At 48.2% G+C, this 17,767-nt stretch overlaps 6 protein-coding genes across 7 annotated transcripts; 4 read left to right on the top strand and 2 right to left on the bottom strand.

Annotated features, from left to right (window-relative positions):
* Positions 1-1,403: 1,403 nt before the first annotated feature.
* Positions 1,404-3,116, top strand: ONS95_006983 (uncharacterized protein; the record flags this gene model as incomplete). Its single annotated transcript, XM_058500470.1, has 6 exons — positions 1,404-1,460; positions 1,510-1,925; positions 1,974-2,155; positions 2,204-2,323; positions 2,372-2,485; positions 2,536-3,116. 6 exons carry the CDS (start codon positions 1,404-1,406, stop codon positions 3,114-3,116), a joined length of 1,470 nt encoding a protein of 489 aa, XP_058349286.1.
* Positions 3,117-4,562: 1,446 nt separating this feature from the next.
* On the top strand, positions 4,563-6,679 carry ONS95_006984 (uncharacterized protein; the record flags this gene model as incomplete). Its single annotated transcript, XM_058500471.1, has 2 exons — positions 4,563-5,126; positions 5,174-6,679. 2 exons carry the CDS (start codon positions 4,563-4,565, stop codon positions 6,677-6,679), a joined length of 2,070 nt encoding a protein of 689 aa, XP_058349287.1.
* A 662-nt stretch (positions 6,680-7,341) lies between these two features.
* Positions 7,342-9,931, top strand: ONS95_006985 (uncharacterized protein; the record flags this gene model as incomplete). The annotated part of the gene is made up of 2 exons (XM_058500472.1): positions 7,342-9,791; positions 9,877-9,931. 2 exons carry the CDS (start codon positions 7,342-7,344, stop codon positions 9,929-9,931), a joined length of 2,505 nt encoding a protein of 834 aa, XP_058349288.1.
* A 617-nt stretch (positions 9,932-10,548) lies between these two features.
* Positions 10,549-12,169, bottom strand: ONS95_006986 (uncharacterized protein). 2 transcript variants are annotated; one of them, XM_058500473.1, is made up of 3 exons: positions 11,504-12,169; positions 10,937-11,452; positions 10,549-10,878 (listed from the first exon to the last, which is right to left on the bottom strand). In XM_058500473.1, the coding sequence occupies exons 1-3, from the start codon at positions 12,112-12,114 to the stop codon at positions 10,872-10,874; spliced, it is 1,134 nt and encodes a 377-aa protein (XP_058349289.1). In that variant the 5' UTR covers positions 12,115-12,169; the 3' UTR covers positions 10,549-10,871. The 2 variants fall into 2 exon arrangements, with proteins under 2 accessions (XP_058349289.1, XP_058349290.1); XM_058500474.1 differs by having other exon boundaries at positions 10,553-10,882.
* Positions 12,170-12,793: 624 nt separating this feature from the next.
* On the bottom strand, positions 12,794-14,371 carry ONS95_006987 (uncharacterized protein; the record flags this gene model as incomplete). Its single annotated transcript, XM_058500475.1, has 5 exons — positions 12,794-13,294; positions 13,345-13,662; positions 13,714-14,140; positions 14,213-14,289; positions 14,348-14,371. The coding sequence occupies 5 exons, from the start codon at positions 14,369-14,371 to the stop codon at positions 12,794-12,796; spliced, it is 1,347 nt and encodes a 448-aa protein (XP_058349291.1).
* A 693-nt stretch (positions 14,372-15,064) lies between these two features.
* On the top strand, positions 15,065-17,727 carry ONS95_006988 (uncharacterized protein). Its single transcript, XM_058500476.1, has 5 exons — positions 15,065-15,738; positions 15,791-16,070; positions 16,127-16,817; positions 16,864-16,945; positions 16,991-17,727. Exons 3-5 carry the CDS (start codon positions 16,154-16,156, stop codon positions 17,367-17,369), a joined length of 1,125 nt encoding a protein of 374 aa, XP_058349292.1. The 5' UTR covers positions 15,065-15,738; positions 15,791-16,070; positions 16,127-16,153; the 3' UTR covers positions 17,370-17,727.
* The last annotated feature ends 40 nt before the right edge of the window (positions 17,728-17,767 follow it).

Below are 17,767 nucleotides of genomic sequence, written 5' to 3' on the forward strand. Positions count from 1 at the left end.
ATTCATCATCGCGCTAGAATCCTGAGCCTAAACAGTAGACACTAGTGCTCTACGGATTAGGCCAAACATGCCTTGTATTTTTGTTGTTCTATCCGAGTCAGAGGAGAGGCGTCGTACGATACCTAGGCTTTTCAACTCGGGTTGGCGGTAGCCTGCCTAGGTAGTCGTTGGTCAGGCAATATCAGCAACTATTATACCTACGCAGTAAGTAAGAGTGAAGCCAAGTCAAAGTATATACCTATCCTGCAACCCTTCCTAATTCAATCCAATACGTGCTACAAAGTACCACAAGATCTACAATAGGATATAATCACTTATTGAACCTCTAGTTCCTCAATTTTCATAGCTGTACGGTAGTCGTAAGCTCTCTGTCTGGTCCTCTCCATGCTTCTTGGCACTGATGGAAGGTGGCATTCCGGATCTTCAAACTTGGCACGAGTCGTCACAACCACGTGATCTCAAACTGATCCGCTGAACAAGCTCATGCTGAGCATCTCCTTTAAGGCTTTATTGTGCGATTGTCTACATAGGTTGCATGTCTTTTGCTTTCAAATGTCAGAAATAGGTGGAACGAATGCTATGATGCTATGTTTATCATGTTTGAGCAATAGGGCACGTTGTCGTGTCCTCATCAAACGAAACAACAGCCCTAACCCGCAAAGCACCGCCTCAGCACCGATTCAAAATGTTTGGTCTGACCTTGACATCTTGACATGAAGCCTGTGGACCTCAAGAACGTATCTGCATCCGTGGAACACTGCCCTGTGATTGGTGCTTTGGGAAGCCCCTGAATCTCGATCCCTCCCGCATCGCTTCGCTTAGGTCCTCGATGAAACCTCACATGTCTGGGGAATCTCATTTTCACCAATACCAAGACTTGGGTGTCTGACGAGCCCTACTCTCCGACTCCCATGAGACTGTTTGGTACGGCTTCCGTCAAACCAGAATCGTTGGCGCCTTGCTGTTTATGCTCCATCACTGCGTGGCTGCCGGGTTGACCGTGGCTTCTGCATCACGAAACACCTTTCGGGAAAGACTTACGGTTGCAATGTTCCAAGCTTAGTGGGTCCTTATCTCATCTGATCTTTCTCCTCTACTTTGCTTGAGATATCCTCCTACAGTTCTTGCGGTTTTACGTGGCGGCTCCAATCTTTCCTTTTTCGCTGCACCAATGCCATTCCGCACGGTACCGGATCACCTTCGATAGCGTTTCCGTTGTGGTACTGTTCGCATCACCCTTCCTTCTTGTAATTACACTTCGTCCTTTTACCTTCGTTTCTACAGCTGCCGGTCACGCTCATTTTTGAGATCCAAGACGTCTCTCTCCTTCCCACATACCACGGCTGGTCTGTTGGATATTACACTCTTTGGAATATTGTCTTGGCTCTTAATTATACTTCATCATGCGAAAACTTATATCAAGATCGCTGCTGCTGGCGGCCTTCTCAACATGTGTACAGGTAAGATAGTTGTTAGGATTAGGTGGCGATGGGGTTGACTTGTGGTTAGGGTGATCGAGCATTTGAACACACTAAACAACGAACTGGACTATCGGATCTCTTAGCAGCGCTGGATACATCACGATCAGGAGGACAAGGGCAGGGGAATGGAGGAGCTCAGATACAAGCCAGTCCGCAAAGGAATGGCGCAGGCCAACAGCAGAATGAGATAGCAGATCTATTAGCCATCCTTGAAGGCACGCAACTCGGAGGAGTAAAATCTGGAAACGGAGGAGCACAGCTGCAGGGAAGCCAAGGAAGCCAAAAAGGAAGTGGGGGAAACAGAGGGAGCATGCAAGGGGGACAAGGAGCGAAGACAGTCACAGTAACGAAAGGGACAGCGGCTGCAGGAAATGGAAGTTGTCCAGCGGAAAAGACAGTGACGAAGACAATAAGTGTATCTGGACCCGCGGCATTAGAGACGGGGTATGGATATCATGTTTTTGGAAAAAAGATGGATGCTAAAGCGTACAGGTTTCCTGCCAATGTCACAGTAATAACCACTATTACTGCACAAGTAGCGCCACAATCAGCTGCAGAAGCACCAACTATGCCAGCTGGTATAATGCCCCCAGCGGGAGCAGTTGGAACCGGTGAAGTAGCCTCGAGAACTTCCAGAGTTAGTAAGCCTTCGGAGGCGTCGACTCCGGGTGTTGGTAAGTTCAGTCAATATTAGAGGTAGGAACTCGACTAACAGCATATAGCATCTGAAGCTGCCGTAATGCCAGCCGGTGTGATGCCTCCAGCAGGAGCAGCAGCTGGTTCTGGTCCTCTGAAGACGGCGGGGATAGTGAAGACTAATGATGGAGCCAGTCCTCCCGCTGGTAAGACAAGGTCATGAGATTTCGACCATCAAACTAACAATGATGTAGCATCAGCAGTACCAGGAGTTAATCCTCCAGCAGGAGCCGCAGGAACAGCACCTGCAGGAACCGGAAAGACACCAGCAATAATTAAGACCAATGATCCTGCTGTTGGCAATATGCGTAAGTGACCCCTTGCTACTTATCACAACAACACAACTAACAACTACTAGCAATACAAGGTGGAGCCTCTGCGCCCCCAGCAATAGCATCCCCACCACCCGTTGGCGCCCCAGGTCAAATGGCCTCCGGAGTAGGAACACTCGTTCCAGGAGGTGCATGTGATTGTTCATGTCTCTGCGCTCCCGGCTCATTCCCAAACATGGAACAAATGGGTCAAGCACCTGCCGCTGCTCCAGCCGTCGCTCCAGCAATAGGAACAACAATGACAACACTGACCAGCGCTGCCATTGTTAAAGTCACACCTGGTGTCCAAGCACCCCCTCAACCTCAAGCAGAAAGTCCTTCCGTACCTGTGGCTCAACCTCAGGTCCAGCCGCCGCCAAGTCCGTCACCACCGTCTTCAGCTTCAACTTCGGCTCCGGCTAGTTCGACAGGAGCGTCGTCGATAGAGTTATCTGTTTCGGGGCCGTTCGGCCAGGCTGCGGCGTTAGTAAGGCCAAGTAGCTCGACGACGCCTGGTGGGGATGCTGCGGCGAATGCAGCGGCTGCTATTAACATTTCGACGTTTTTGTTGACCAGTAGTTTGGTGTTAGGGAGCTTGGCGTCTCCAACGAATCCGCCGAAAGCGTAGGGGGAGGACAGAGGTATTCACTATGCCAATGGGATATAAACCAAGGCGATATTGACATATATACTCTGAAGGTACAATTGGCCGAGCGGAGTACTCTTATCGATATTAATACAACCAGCTATGAACTTCTAGATATTACAGAAACTACCAACGATCTTTCCGAATTGGGCGCTTAGGTCGTCCTTGAAATTAGTAATGATATGGGTTATCATTTTTCAATGGGTTTAAGATTCGTGAGATTGGGTATCTCGACGTGAGCAGCTTCAACCTTTGAATGGTCACTAGTAAGACCTGGCAAGACCTTTGTAACGATAGCTAGGCTGAATCACAACAACCATACTTAAGAGAGTGCCAGTGAATCTCTCTATTCAGCCTTGAGCTCTGACTTGGTCAAGGAATCTTCGGATGGAGTACTTGACTTGGAAAACACTGCTGCCGACATACTTATCATCATGAAAGTGCCGTCTTACATGAACCAGCATTTGCTCCAGTATAGTTATGAATAAAGATAGTCAAGCCCTCGGTTTGATGCAGCGCGAGCTCATTGGTATATGCAACAATCTTCTTTCTTAGCAGTGGTGCTATTGAGATTGGCGAACCAATAGCTGCTCTTCCACGAGCTTCATTGAGCTGTAGGGCGTTCATGAAACTCTACAATATGAGAATAGTGCCACTGGTCAAAGCTTCTGAACAACTTGTGCCGTTTTGAACTTAAGGGAGGCTTATCCATAAGATCCAAAGCACATAATCTATTCGGGCGGTCTCTGGGACTTAGTATCATCAGGGCCGCAGGCCTTTGAAAACATGGCCCTAGCTGTCGCTATATCAACTTGATGTTCAAAGAGAAGACCTAGATTGAAGGAAGTGTCTACTGCTAAGACGTACGTAGAGATAAGATCTGGACCAGTTGCCTTCTCGTAGCCTTACAAGGAATGCTTTTCTTCCAGACTCCTAGCATAGTGACAAGTTCTTCCGCTTTGCGCAATCGGTCGACCTCAGAGAGTTTTTAAGCAATTCCATTATGCTTCTCATCTCTTCATAAAAGCGTTCCATCTTGTTATTAGACCAAAGGAGCCGATACCCAAATGTATCACCCCTGGAATTTACTGGGCCTTTTTCTGTTCTGGGTCATCACATCCAGAAACTCACTCTCCATGGATGCTCAAAACATGTCCTCCGGGATTTGACTTTGCTAGGATGTAAATGATAAACAAATGCCACCCTTTCAAAGTGTAGAAATTACACAGGATCTTGTTACAATTAATGCTGTTGGCCAGTCAAAGCTCCCTCAGAGCTCGAGGACCCTGACGTCACTCAAATCGAATGCACGCCGGAATCACAAGCTTCGAATCAGCCCCAGTCAACAAACCGCACCTCTTGCCCACCAACCCCAAATGGAGCACCGATAGCAGCGCTTCACGAAAGCTTCAATTCTAGCCCGGGATCATGAGGGCAGCCTCTCGCACAGGCCTCACATGCCTTCGTCAAGCGATCCCTCGACTGGAGCCTGCGCTGCAGTTCCAATGTCGCGTCCAAATCGCTGCCCATCGAGCATACAGCGGCGGACGGCATGGAGGTAGCAGAAAAGGGTTCTTCCAGTCTCCGCCGAAGAGGCCTGGATTAATGCTTGCGGCAGCAGTAAGCTTGAGTCCAGCGGCTTTCGTGGAGCTCTCGGAGAAGGATAATGATGGCACGGAACACACGGCGGAGCAGCGGATGTTGGAGGCGTCGCGGGCAGAGATCAAGAAGGAGGTCAAGGATGACTCTCATGGTATTTGGCGTGTGAGGGATACAATCATCGTGTTTTTAGACGTGTATATCTGGGAGCCGGTCTGTACTGGCTTACGATTCCTGCATTTGGTTGTGATATTCGTGCCAGTTATTGTAACCGTGCCAGCCCTCTGGATCGGGGCGAGGGACAAGAAGAGGGATAATGAGAGGTCCGGTACGCTGTGGTGGTACTGGTTTCTGGTGAAGTCTATGGAGCGTGCTGGACCTGCTTTCATTAAGGTATGAAATGCCCGAGTATCGAGGAGAGCTTTGCTAATAGGATGTAGCTGGGGCAATGGGCAGCGTCTCGATCAGATATCTTTCCGGAGCAGATGTGCGAAATAATGTCTCAATTACACTCTAATGCACCCGCACACTCATTACACGAGACGAAACGAATTATACGTAGAGCTTTCGACGGTAGACGGTTCGAGGACATATTCGAGGAGTTCAACGAGAAACCTTTAGGAGTTGGGGCTATTGCACAAGTTTATAAGGCGAAATTGAAGCCTGATCTGGCTGCACCTGGAGACACGGATTTGGAGGAGGAGCCTCGAAATCTACGAAAGAATGTGAGGAAGAATGTGGATGTTTTGATCAAGAGCACACCGCTGAGAGTACCTTCGACATATGTAGCTATCAAAGTCTTGCATCCTGGGGTGGAGAGAATGGTTCGGAGAGATCTAAGGATCATGGGCTTTTTTGCTTCCATGTTGAACGTCGTCCCGACCATCGAATGGCTCTCTCTACCCGATGAGGTTGAGCAATTTGGAGAGATGATGAGATTGCAACTGGATCTTCGAATTGAAGCTGCCAATCTCACCATCTTCAGGAAGAACTTCAAGGAGAGGACCACAGCTTGGTTTCCATATCCATACACTGCCTTCACAACCAGACAGGTTCTAGTAGAGGAGTTTGCTCAAGGGATTCCACTGTCAGACTTCATGGAGAATGGTGGCGGGGTGTTCCAACAAGAAATTGCCGATGAGGGGCTTGATGCTTTCTTGAGGATGCTACTGCTGGATAACTTTGTCCATGCAGACCTTCACCCTGGTAATATCATGGTCCGTTTCTACCAGTCGGAACAGCCACGTTTGCCATTCAGCAAGCACAAAGACGAAGATCCTCAGGCCCAGCCTGATGTCACCGAGCAGGTTCTTGCTCGGCTCAGACCCTACAGGCACAAGAAAGACCCCCAAGCCTGGGAGGCAGAGCTCTTGAAGATTGATAATGAGGGGTTCAGACCTCAACTTATCTTCATTGATACAGGACTTGTTACTGAACTCAATGCCACGAATCGAAGGAACTTCTTGGACCTGTTCAAAGCAGTGGCTGAGTTTGACGGCTACAAGGCGGGACATTTGATGTGCGAGCGTTGCAGACAGCCCGATGCTGTCATTGACGAAGAGATCTTCGCTTTGAAGATGCAACATCTAGTTCTAGGAGTCAAAAGCCGCACTCTTGCTCTGGGAAATATGAAGATAGGAGATATCTTGAATGAAGTTCTCGGCATGGTTCGCAGCCATCATGTCCGCATGGAAGGTGATTTCGTCAATGTGGTCATCAGCATCCTTCTGCTAGAAGGTATTGGCAGAAGCTTGAATCCGGATATTGACTTACTCTCTAGCGCTCTGCCTATCTTAAGACAGCTTGGCGCACAAAGCGGGGGTGGGATGTTAAGGCAAGGAGATTTCTCTATGCTAAAAGTTTGGGCTGGGCTGGAGGCTAGGAAGTTCTTGCAAGCGAGCATTGAAGATGTGAGTGTCTCCCCGTTCACTTTCGGACCTTCTTAACGAGTTTGCAGGTTGAGAGGTGCGTGAAATATGACTTATTATCGCCGAATGTATAAAAGGAGTGGGACTTTGTTAGGTAGTATAAGCGGCGTTTGGTTGTGGAAATAGGCTTGGATACCTTCCGCTCTTATATGGGAGATAGACGGTATCCCTTGCTCTTAACATATTTACTGTGTTGGGTTCTTGCGTTCAGCTTTATTTGTACGTGTTTATATGCACTGGAATCAAGTGGCCACATTTGAAGTTTCCACGTACTTCTTGCTATTGAAGCTCAGGGATTCGTTCATTGTCATATATTTCACTTAAAACCAGGTCTAAGTAGATCCATTGTGAGATAGATTTCCTGTTCTCTGAATCTACTTCTCAAGTCTTGCTGCTGGGTCAATTGTGTAGCTTCTCTTTTTCTTTCTTTGCTTGGTGCCTTGCCGTGGTCCTTGTTTACTTGTCACGTAGCAAGAAGCTGGTGAGTAGCAGACAGGCCAACAACAGAAAGGATGCAAGATCTCATTCACCGACTCCAACAAGAGTGAACTCGTCCACCTAGCGCGATTCAGCTGATGATTGATTTCTTGCGTGCTTACCTTCACTTCCAAAACTTCGAGTCAAGTTTCCGATCTCCAACCTCAACAGCGCGCTACCTTCCGTAGCAACGCGTAACAACGATGGCTTCAGCAACTTCGCCGTTTGCTGATCCAGAGAGAGACAATACCCTTCCAGCAGTTCCATCTTCCCTATTGATCACTCAAGCAAGCGGAACAATGGATCCTCAGCCCATCACCCGTCGCCAGCCATCTTCCAATCAATCTGCTGAGAATCCTTTCGCAGATCCGTCCAGAGAGCTAAAGAGCAATTTCGCATCATCCGTCACATCTTTTCCATCAGATTCAAGGAGTGCCACTCGAGGAAATCATTCACAAAATAGAACTGCGACTCGAGACTTCACCTCTGCAATGACCGGCGACCCCCTCACCAGAGATACAAAGCCCAGTAGTTCTAAGTCTACAGCAAGCACAGCTCCTTCATCGTCAAGAACCGGCACAAGTACATTAATCTGCAGTATTCATGATGGCGTGACATCTGCGGCCAACAACAGAAATCCGTTTGCTGATCCCAGAGCACAACCTCGAAATCAGGATCGTGGTCACGTTGGTACTGGCACTGGTCCAGCAACGCCGTTTCCAAGATCAATTGGCACACCGCTTTGCAGCCATTACACCACACCTACCGGTCGTGCCCAATACATGGGTTCTGTGCCATCTGGCAGCAGCTCAATTGGTCCGGCACCACCCCCGAAATCCCCTCTTCGAAAACTTGGGCCACTGGGCGCCAATCGATGGACCTCCATCTCTGCCTTTACCGATCGAATCTCGTCGACTCTCCATCCCCAAGGCAACGATTCCGTCAACTCTTTCGCGAAACAAGCAGTTGCGCTAGATTCAGCTCACCATCAAGACATTCTCCTCGCTGTCGAACGTGCCAAAGCCAGCGGATCGCATCCCAATCTGAAAGATCCACAGCTACGTCCTTCACCGTCTGCTATTCGTCTCGCAGCCGAGCTGATTCGCGCTCGTGATGCAAAGAACGTCTATCATTCACATGTAGTGCTAACTTCAATGCCGTTCTGGGTTGGAGTCATTTGGGCACAATGTGGGCTAGTATCTACAACTGCCGCAGTTGCTGTTGTTCTTGAGGACAGGCAGAATGGGACCAAGGCAAATATAGGTAACAGCAAAATTTTCTGGCTTACACTAAGTACCGTAGCACTTGTTCTTGGTTGCGGTATTACGAGCTTTATCTGGATTCGAAAGAAGGGTGCTGGGTTCTGCGGTAGTGATCAAAGCATCTTGAACCGCCTAGGTTGTGATGAAGTTGGTCTGTTGAACAGGGCAGTTGGGGATCTTGAAATGGGTAGGATAGAAGCTTTCGGTGAAGAGGAGGAGAGAGAAAGTGCTCCTAGCCGTCAAGAGAGCTTTAGACGCAGACAAAGAGGCCCAGTGCCTAGTACAGAAAGCCTGCGTCCTATCCGAACTACAGATCCAGAATGGCAGGCCATGTACCCTTGCCCTAAAGAGCTAAAGAAGGTAGTTTCATGGGAGACCATTGGAGATACGCCTGTTAGAAGAGGTGCTCACGGATTACACAAGGATTCGAATCTTACCCGCAGCTACAATGAGCAACGATCTAAGCCCCCTCCACAAAAGAACCAGCCCAAGCTAAAGAATCAACAGCTCAGTAGTTCTTCTTGTCGACAAAAGCGAGAGAAACAGCACTTTAATGAACAATCTCGGTATTATATGGATCAAAGAGCTGCTGCTTCTGGAGGACAAATTATTTTCGAAAAGCAAGGCAAGCAAACACTTACTCGTTCAGATATTAGCTGGCCACTTCGAAGTTCGCCAAATGCTCAACCTTACGTCAATATCCATCCAGAGTATCCATCTTTCCAAACTTCTGTCCCTGCTTCTTACCAGGGCCTGCCACAGCAATACTCAACAAACCCCTATCCAAGCAACCTTGGCATGTTGAAACCTTCAGCCGACCCGTTTCCCAATTTGAGTGCTCTCAAAACCGAGCCAAACAACCACGCACGCGCTGGAACAGAGTCTCGAGTGGAAGTTCTTTCTCCGCTATCTAGTCTCAAGCAAATCCTTCACGACGCTTCTCAGTCATCACTGCCACCACATCACCACCCAGAATATATTCATGGCCACCGAGTGGCGAGTGAAGAGCGCGTCCGGTCCCTTCGCCAGAGTCTTGATCAGTCTCATGGCCGAGGCCAGAGCGCTGGTCGGGATCTTGCTCGTGTTCAATCTACCACTCTGTCTGCTGCTACCGAGCGACTTCGAGAATATGTTGCTGAGGTTAAAGGTGAGAGCGAGGAAGACGGACGAGTTGGACGGCCCAGGTCTCGAAGTGTCCGGGTTGTTCTTGAGAAGTCTCCTATTAAGTATGCTGCTGAAGAGAAAGAAGCAGAGGCCTATAATCGAAAGACTGGAGTAGCTCTTACCAAGGGAAGGAGCCATTCCCAAGTCAAGGAGCAACCTCGATGTCGGTCGCTGGGCGAAGTTGTCAGAGAGAAGATGGCTCAGTTGAAGGAAGCTGGTGTTGAGTCGTAAGTCACTCTTGATCCCCTCTGCAATTCAAGACTTGTCACAAATTTATCATTGGCCCTAAGACTGACTATCATTCTCTTACAGGGAGCCCAAGCCAGCAGTGCCGCCCAGATCACCCCTTCGTGACCGCGAGACTTAATCAATAAGAGTTGCTTGTAAACTTGTCCTTGAATAATAAAGTTCTTATTGAAATTGACCGTGTTCAAACATTTATGGTGTAACTCGATAGTCTCGCTTGGTATGTTAGAATCAAAATTATCGTTATCCTAAGCCGGAGGATTATGCGTGCATATGCTAACATCTTTATACAAGGGCCAGGACATACAATTTCTCTGTCCTAGCTCAGAAGCAAGGATTCTATTTTTGTGACCTTGTTAATAGAGTGACATGCTCTGTGTAAGCCTGATAGCGATTGATATCAGGACTAAGCCTACGTCTGGATTCGGCGTTCCTTGCAGCAGGTTAGCCATACTGAGCAGCGCTTGAACAACCATAAGTTAGTTTGTAATCCATGTGAACCTCCACTCGATCTCCAATGTTAGCTTCAGAGATGTAGTAGAAGCGGGTTGAAAATGAGATGATCTCAGTTTGTTCAACCACTGGTTCCAAGAACAGGTGCTGTGGTAGCTCACTGAATCAATGAGCCTCTTGAATCTCAATAATAAATTCGCCTTGTACTGATGCATCTGAGCGATAATTCTTGCTACAGCTGAAGATTCTGCCAAGATGCTTAGATGCTTGACAGTGGCATCAGTCTTGCACTAACATTCTTGGTATGAACAAGTAAAGGTGACGAAATCGGACACGAAACACGGCCCTCAATCAGTCTACTTGGGGCATTCTCCAGATGTTGTGCGAATTGATGATCGCCAAGCATGAGAAGGCTATAGCCCAGTTGGAGAATCTAAGAATTAGCCTATGCCAAAGTACACATTTTGAACCAAGTCAGAGTTCAAGAGGGCCAAGGAATAGTACTTTTGCGTCGAAGAAGATCTTCATGACACTATTTCTCAGTTCTGCTGTCTCTGGTCATCGGCTGGCAAAGTATTGCAATGGATAGCGGCAAATATTATTTATAACTACATGCTATCTCTAAAACCAAATCAGCTGGAGACCCAAAGTCGTTTGCCGGCTAGCCACTCACAGTTCAGTCTTCCGCTTCTCCTTGATCTTTTCAAGCCGCGCTTTCGGTGATGGAAAATGACCCTCTAGATCCATCCATTCGCCTACAAACGCAGTAACCATCCTCGCCCAATCTTCTACAGTAGGCAGATCGAGATGCTCTGCATCATCTGCCATAGTGTGCCATACGCTTGGGAATGGCGTGGGTATAATATGTAAAACCTCAACACCGCGAGCCATAAATGGGATGTGATCGTCTTGTACTCCCCACGCAGCGTTGAATTGGTCCGGTCCTTTGTCGGTTTCTGGGAGAAAGGGGTGTCCAGCAGATGACTGCTGAATTTTTAAACCACGAAGCCGCGACTCAATCTTTGCTAGATTCTGATATGCCCAATGTGTTGTTTTGAAATACGAAGGGACATGCGGGTTTGGAGCTCCTAGTAAGTCGAGCAAGAGGAATAAAGTGATGGAGCTTAAATTAGAGTGGTATGTAGACATCGCAGCGTGAGGAGTCGCTTCCCATTCTTCTGCCAAAGATCTGACCAGTCAGTCAGCATTTAACAAGAATCAAATGAACCTAAACACTTACCTAGCTCCATACAGAGAATCCGAGTCTGTCCAGCTAACGAAAGCCTCCTCTCCATCAAGCAATATAATTTGCACACCCTTCTCTTCCTCTAAGCCATTAGAACCCTCCGCTTTTATAGCATCCCATTTTCGTGTCAAGGCCTCATCCACACTGCGCGCGGCATGCATAATCATAGCGCAAGGAGCAGCACTGTCCGTTGCGCCAATAAAGCCAGCTGGTGACAACTTGGAATCAAAATGCGCAACCAATGCCAGTCTTCCCACATCTCCAACTTTCGCCCATGGCGGATCGCGTGTTATGACAATATTCGTAAACGGAACTTGCTTTGTGCCAGTCGCAGGAGTCGTTGAAGTAGAGTTCTGGAATTCGATAGCCCAGTCTGGTAGGTTCGTCCGGAACCAATTCACGAAATGCTGCTGTACAGCCGTCGACCCGGGTGTCCCTGGTACCCGAGGGACCAAGATCGGTGCCAATATCGATCCTGTCTTTATATCGAAGTCCGCGCCTGCTGATGGGAGGTTTCGCAGGGTGTCGTCCGATAGAGGAGTATATGCAGTGACGCGTAGAAATGTACAGAGAAAGAAGAGCATTCGCAGTAGGCGTAACTCCATTTCGCGTCTAAGTAGGCAAAAGCCTAGATTCCTCAGAATAAGACTTCCGCAAAATCATAACCGATGTACTTCTTGCAATTGTTGAAGCTAAGGACATGACATCTGGCCCCGTGTAATTAGCCGCAATCTCTCGGTAGTGAGCTTATCGACACGCGCTAATCGCGTTTATGGGTTCAAATCAAGTCACCACCTCTAAGGAACCTCGAAAGTCCAGAGTCAAATAGGACTACATAGAAGTTCAGACTCGGGGTACAAACATTCCCGAGCCTTGACGAGCCTACTTAGGGGAGGCTCCCCTTCGAACCTCTTTTATCAACGTCCGTCTTCTTCAGGATACAAAGTACCACCAATCGACTGAGGCTTTGTTGTGACGCTCTGTACCTTTTAACAGATTACGCCCTTATTATCATAGTGTATTACTACCGCCACTTGTGCCTGATTAAGAAGCTCAGAGATACATCGTTGGTGTGACAGCACAACGTGTGTTTATTAGTAGCTATAATACAAAGCAGAGGATCGTAAGGAACCTCGAGTAGGAGTAAGAGAGATGCAGCTGCTGGCAAGGAAGACTAGTCTTACGTTCGCCGTATGACTCCCTACCTAAACGTCCATAACATTTAGCTTCCTAGCCTTACAATATCAGCCTCGTTATCATGATCAGTCTATTACATTGGATTGTCTACAATTTCGATTGTGGGCCAGGTTGCGAGAGGCTAGTGTTATACTTGGCAAATAGCTCCTTCGTGATAGCTTGTTGCTTTTGAATGTGTTCAGTCACGGCCTTCCCCCTCTTATTCTCATTCCTTCCTAATTGCTGCAGGTGGACCTCGTCAGGTCCATCAGCTAATCTTAATGTCCGGATGTTCGCCCACATGTTGGCGAGTGGGGTATCTTGAGAAACACCAGCACCACCAAAGGACTGGACGGCACGATCGATGACTGTGAGTCCCATTTGGGGGACTAGAACCTTAGCCTCACCGATCTCCTTGAGTGCTCCCTTGGCTCCGAAATCGTCGACCTTCATTGCTGCGTTGAGGACAACGAGACGAGCAGCATCGATTTCGATTCGGGACTTGGCCACCCATTCCAGGATAACACCATGTTCCTTCAACTGCTTGCCAAAGGTTGCCTTTCTAGGGTCATTAATTCGGAGAAGCATCCATTCCAAAGCTTTCTCGGCCTGAATTCTGTTAGCCTGATTCGGACGAATGATTGTCTGTTGATACTTACAGCGCCGATTGTTCTCATGCAGTGATGGATACGTCCTGGACCTAGACGGCCTTGGATGATCTCGAATCCTCGCCCAGGGCCAAGAACCATATTAGAAGCAGGGACGCGGACGTTCTTGAATGTGAGATGGCCGTGTCCGTGTGGAGCATCGTCATAACCATACACAGATAACATCCTGTTGATAGTGATACCTGGAGTGTCTGCAGGCACTAGAATAACTGATTGTTGCTTATATGGGTCCTTGTTTCCTGGGTCACTCTTGCCCATAACAATGTAGATCTTGCATCGTGGATCGCCAGCTCCACTTGACCACCATTTCTGTAAGCTATTAGCCCGATGTTAAGGCGAAGGGAAAGAAGCAAAACTCACGTCGCCGTTCAAAACCCAGTCATTGCCCTCCTTTCTCATGCTCAACTGGATGTTTGTAGCATCAGAAGAAGCAATGTCAGGCTCAGTCATCAGGAAAGCGGAGCGGATCTCGCCGTCCATTAGTGGCTTCAACCACTGCTTCTTCTGGGCTTCATTTCCATACTTCGCCAGTACCTCCATGTTTCCGGTATCTGGGGCAGCACAGTTGACAGCTTCGGAAGCACATCTCGACTTGCCGAGCCACTCTGCCATCAATCCGTATTCCACATTCGTAAAGCCTGGAGACTCCTTGTAGTGACCCTTAGGCAGGAACATGTTCCACAGCCCAAGCTTCTGTGCCTCCTTCTTAAGATCATCGATGACTGCAGGGTGGTGATTCCATCTGTTTCCGCCTTGTTCAACTTGTGCTGCAAAGATAGGGTCGGCTCTGGGAAGGGTCAGTGTCTGCAAGCAGAGGCAACTCAGGCATTAAACAGCAGAAGAGAGTGGCAAGGCTTACGGGATACATCTCTCCTCAACAAATTTCTTCACAATATCGAGGGTCTTCTTTGCGTTCTCGCTGACTCTACCAGCGGCCTAGAGCTCTCTCAGCATTTGTGGCCAGGAGGGTGGGGAGAGCTGAGGGGCAGCTTACAAGAATGGGAATCTGATCCGACATGATTGCTGTATTCTGAAATGTCCTGACGATGTGGGTGTGTAATAAAAGGATCAAGATGAAGAAAGTCAAATTCCAGTATGAGTAAGGAGAGCTATTACAAAGGCGGAACTAGATGTATTTAATATGGTGATCCCGTAACATCTAGCTTGTCCCTGGCTTTTCTCCGCACTCTCGGCTACAGGGGCTGCTAGGCCGAGGTCCATTCCCACCTCTGGCGGCAACAACCTCACAACACCAAGAAAATATATCTCAGCGCCTGAAAAGTAGTACAATGTGTATGATATTAATTGGTTTATTGTTACCATTTGCTTTCGGTTGATCTCGGCCAAAATGCTATCAACAAGAAACTCCTAGGCGTTTACCCCTCTGTCAGTATCATGTCTGCTTGTCCGGATCCTGGGGTAACAGGATGACTAATCATTATGTTCTTCAAAACATGCCTCGTGCTTTTAAACTGTCCGCGATAAAGCTATAGATGTTGTTTTTAACGAGTCAATCAACATTATCTTGTTTGTACTTGCTTCCTAAGCTACACCCAAAATTTGGAGATCTGAAGGAGATGCTTCTGTATTCCGGAGTCCGGCTCACGACGTTTAGCCCCGTTCACGTGATCGGTCTATCACACTACCATCCATCTTACACTAAGACTGAGAGTGCTTGGACAGTGGACATTGCTTCTTTTATTAACAGAAATGATTCAAATATAAACAGGATCATATGAGCGAACCAGACCGGATAGTCGCACAGTCCCAAAAGCCTGGAACCACTCCTTCAAAATCACTGTTACTACAGCCATCACTTAAGCGCCAGGGAGGTAAATTATGACATGCAGCGCACCATACCACACATGATACGCTGATAGGATAGTAGTATTAGTAACCTTACAGGCTAAGATCTTCACAAGTGTCATTTCCACAGCTACGGGATCTCGTGTTCTCGCATAAAATTATTCCAATAGGCAATATTTACGTATCGTGTGAAGCGAGAGGCTACGCACGTGCCGAATGTTGGGGATCCGAAGCCAAATGTCCGTACTGAGAGGGGTTTAGTGATATTTGCTTTTGGGGCATTTCATGGTCTACTTAAAGTGATGATCTTCATACATCGCATGAGAATAGGAAAACTCTTGAATGAGACTCGGGTTTTCTTTCATCCTGATTATATATATACTGTTTCCCACGCTCGTTTTTCGACGCTCCTGAAAGTCCTTAAAGAGAGCACGAGAAGTTCTGATTTTATTGAGATGGCGTTCCTCTTCAGCCCATCGATCTTGGGCCTTGCTGCGGTTGCAGGGCTCGTGATCTACCTACTCTTCTTCTCAAAACCAAAACTTCCTCCTGGAACGAAGAAACTTCCTGGACCAAAAGGTTCATATCTCTCTCCCCAGAGAACATTCAGCTAACATCAACTGTGTCCCAGGAATACCACTTCTCGGCTCAGTGCCTGACCTACCAGCAAAACACTCATGGCTTCAATTCTATGCGTGGACCAAACAGTACGGTCCAATATGTCAGGTCAAGCTTGGCGCAGATACATGTGTTTTAGTTGCAGATCCGAAGATTGTAGAGGATCTGCTTGTTAAACGCGCGGCGAAGTATTCGGGTAGAGTGCACTTTTCTGCTATTTGGGGGGACTGTGCAACGGACGGACATTATTTGCCTCTGATGACAAGTTGTCGTATGTGCTGAAATCCTGAGGAGTGAGCACGCAACGACTAATTTATTCCTCATTTCAGCTGACCACAAACGCATCAAGACATTTGCCAGGAAAATCATTGCCAGCATGCCCAAAGCCCGTCTCAGCGAAGTAGCCACCGAGCAGACCAAAACCCTGATCCTCAAACTCCTCCAGGAACCAGAAAATTTCGGTACATCGCTAGAGAGGTGTTGCGGAGGAATCTCCTCAGCTATGGCATGGGAGACGACAAGTCCCGAGATCGCAAAAGGCGTATGCGCAACATCACTCGGCCTCCTCGAAGTCATCTCCCCCGAAGCAATCCAGAACAAGCTCCCCTTCCTCGAACAAATTCCTCTCTGGGTGCCCAATTTCCTCCAGCCCTGGCGAGCAAAGGAGATCGCCCGCGCGACATTCGAGCGGGATTTCTGGCTAGGTCAGCGAGCAAAGACGAAAGCCCGCATTGAGAGCGAGAAAGACGCGCAGGAGTACTCGTGGACGCGGGAGTCGCTGAAGGATGCGTCGCTGCAGGATGAGGAGAAGGCGTACTGCGTGGGCATGATGACGCTTATTGCCAGCGTGCTTGAGTCGTCGCCGATTCAGGGCTGGGTCGTGGCTATGGCCATGTATCCCGAGTGGCAGAAACGCGCGCAGGAGGAGGTGGATGCGGTTTGTGGGGAGAGGATGCCCTCGTCGGAGGATATTCAGAGGTTCCCTGTTGTCAGGGCTCTGATTCGTGAGGTATTCCGTTGGAGAAGTCCTGTGCCTTTTGGTTGGTCGAATATCCGAGACGTCAACATTTGGCTAATTTGGGACAGGGGTGCCGCATATGCTCACGGAAGACGATGTGTATGAGGGATATCACATTGCCAAGGGAAGTGTGGTATTTGCTCTTGAGTGGTATGTGTTGCCTCGGCTGCTGTGCTCCTTTCTAATGTGCCACAGTGCGATGTCACGGGATGAAGCATTGTATCCGGACCCAGAGAACTACCGACCAGAGCGCTGGCTCGACCCAGCATTCCCCACGTACAAAGAACCACTGACTCATTATCCGTCCCTTAAAAACCACTCAGCCTTTGGATGGGGAAGACGGCAATGTCTTGGATTGGACTACACGGAGATAGTACACGTGACTATTGTTGCTTCGATTCTGTGGAGCTGCAACATCCAAAAGAAGATTGATCCAAAGACTGGACAGGAGATTGAATTGCCATGGATGGATTACTCTCCTTTCGTGATTGTAAGGCCGATGCCAACTCAGTTGGATATTTTGCCGAGATCTCAGGAGAGGATCAGGTTGTTGTCTTCTGGCACTTTTGGTTAGAAGGAAAACGTATCTTGTTTCACCACAATGAAATAGAAATAGCTGAATGAATTATATACTAAATCTGAGCTTTAATTTCCGGCGGGATTAAGTGGTCGCGGTTTGACGAGGAGCTTGCCTCGTATCTCACCGAAACCAATGATACAATTCGGATCCCACCGGAGCCGGCCAGACGCAAGACCCTGCACTGGAAATCGATCATCATGTAATCTATAAGTTTATAGGTATTGGACGCGGGGTAAATAACCCACTTTGATGTCGCTCTTGTCCTTCTGTTTGTCCGTCAAAACTCGTTTCGCTTATCTTATCGTTTATTAGCAAAGTCCCGAGTAGGCGGTTTTCGACGTCAGGGGACAGGCCAAGGCAGAAGGGAGCGCAGGTACATAAACCTACTTTTG

The sequence above is a fragment of the Cadophora gregata genome (genome assembly GCF_030347475.1).
Source record: "Cadophora gregata isolate MNR1 chromosome Unknown scaffold_19, whole genome shotgun sequence".
Classification (NCBI taxonomy): Eukaryota; Fungi; Ascomycota; class Leotiomycetes; order Helotiales; family Ploettnerulaceae; genus Cadophora; species Cadophora gregata.

Excerpts from the sequence above, each read along its gene's own strand:
- ONS95_006986 (XM_058500473.1), bottom strand. The coding sequence starts at position 12,114 with ATGGAGTTACGCCTACTGCGAATGCTCTTCTTTCTCTGTACATTTCTA. Across the intron at positions 11,453-11,503 it reads GATTCTCTGTATGGAGCTAG|ATCTTTGGCAGAAGAATGGG; the intron begins GTAAGTGTTTAG and ends CTGACTGGTCAG.
- ONS95_006988 (XM_058500476.1), top strand. The coding sequence starts at position 16,154 with ATGCCCAAAGCCCGTCTCAGCGAAGTAGCCACCGAGCAGACCAAAACC. Across the intron at positions 16,818-16,863 it reads GAGAAGTCCTGTGCCTTTTG|GGGTGCCGCATATGCTCACG; the intron begins GTTGGTCGAATA and ends AATTTGGGACAG. Across the intron at positions 16,946-16,990 it reads GTGGTATTTGCTCTTGAGTG|TGCGATGTCACGGGATGAAG; the intron begins GTATGTGTTGCC and ends AATGTGCCACAG.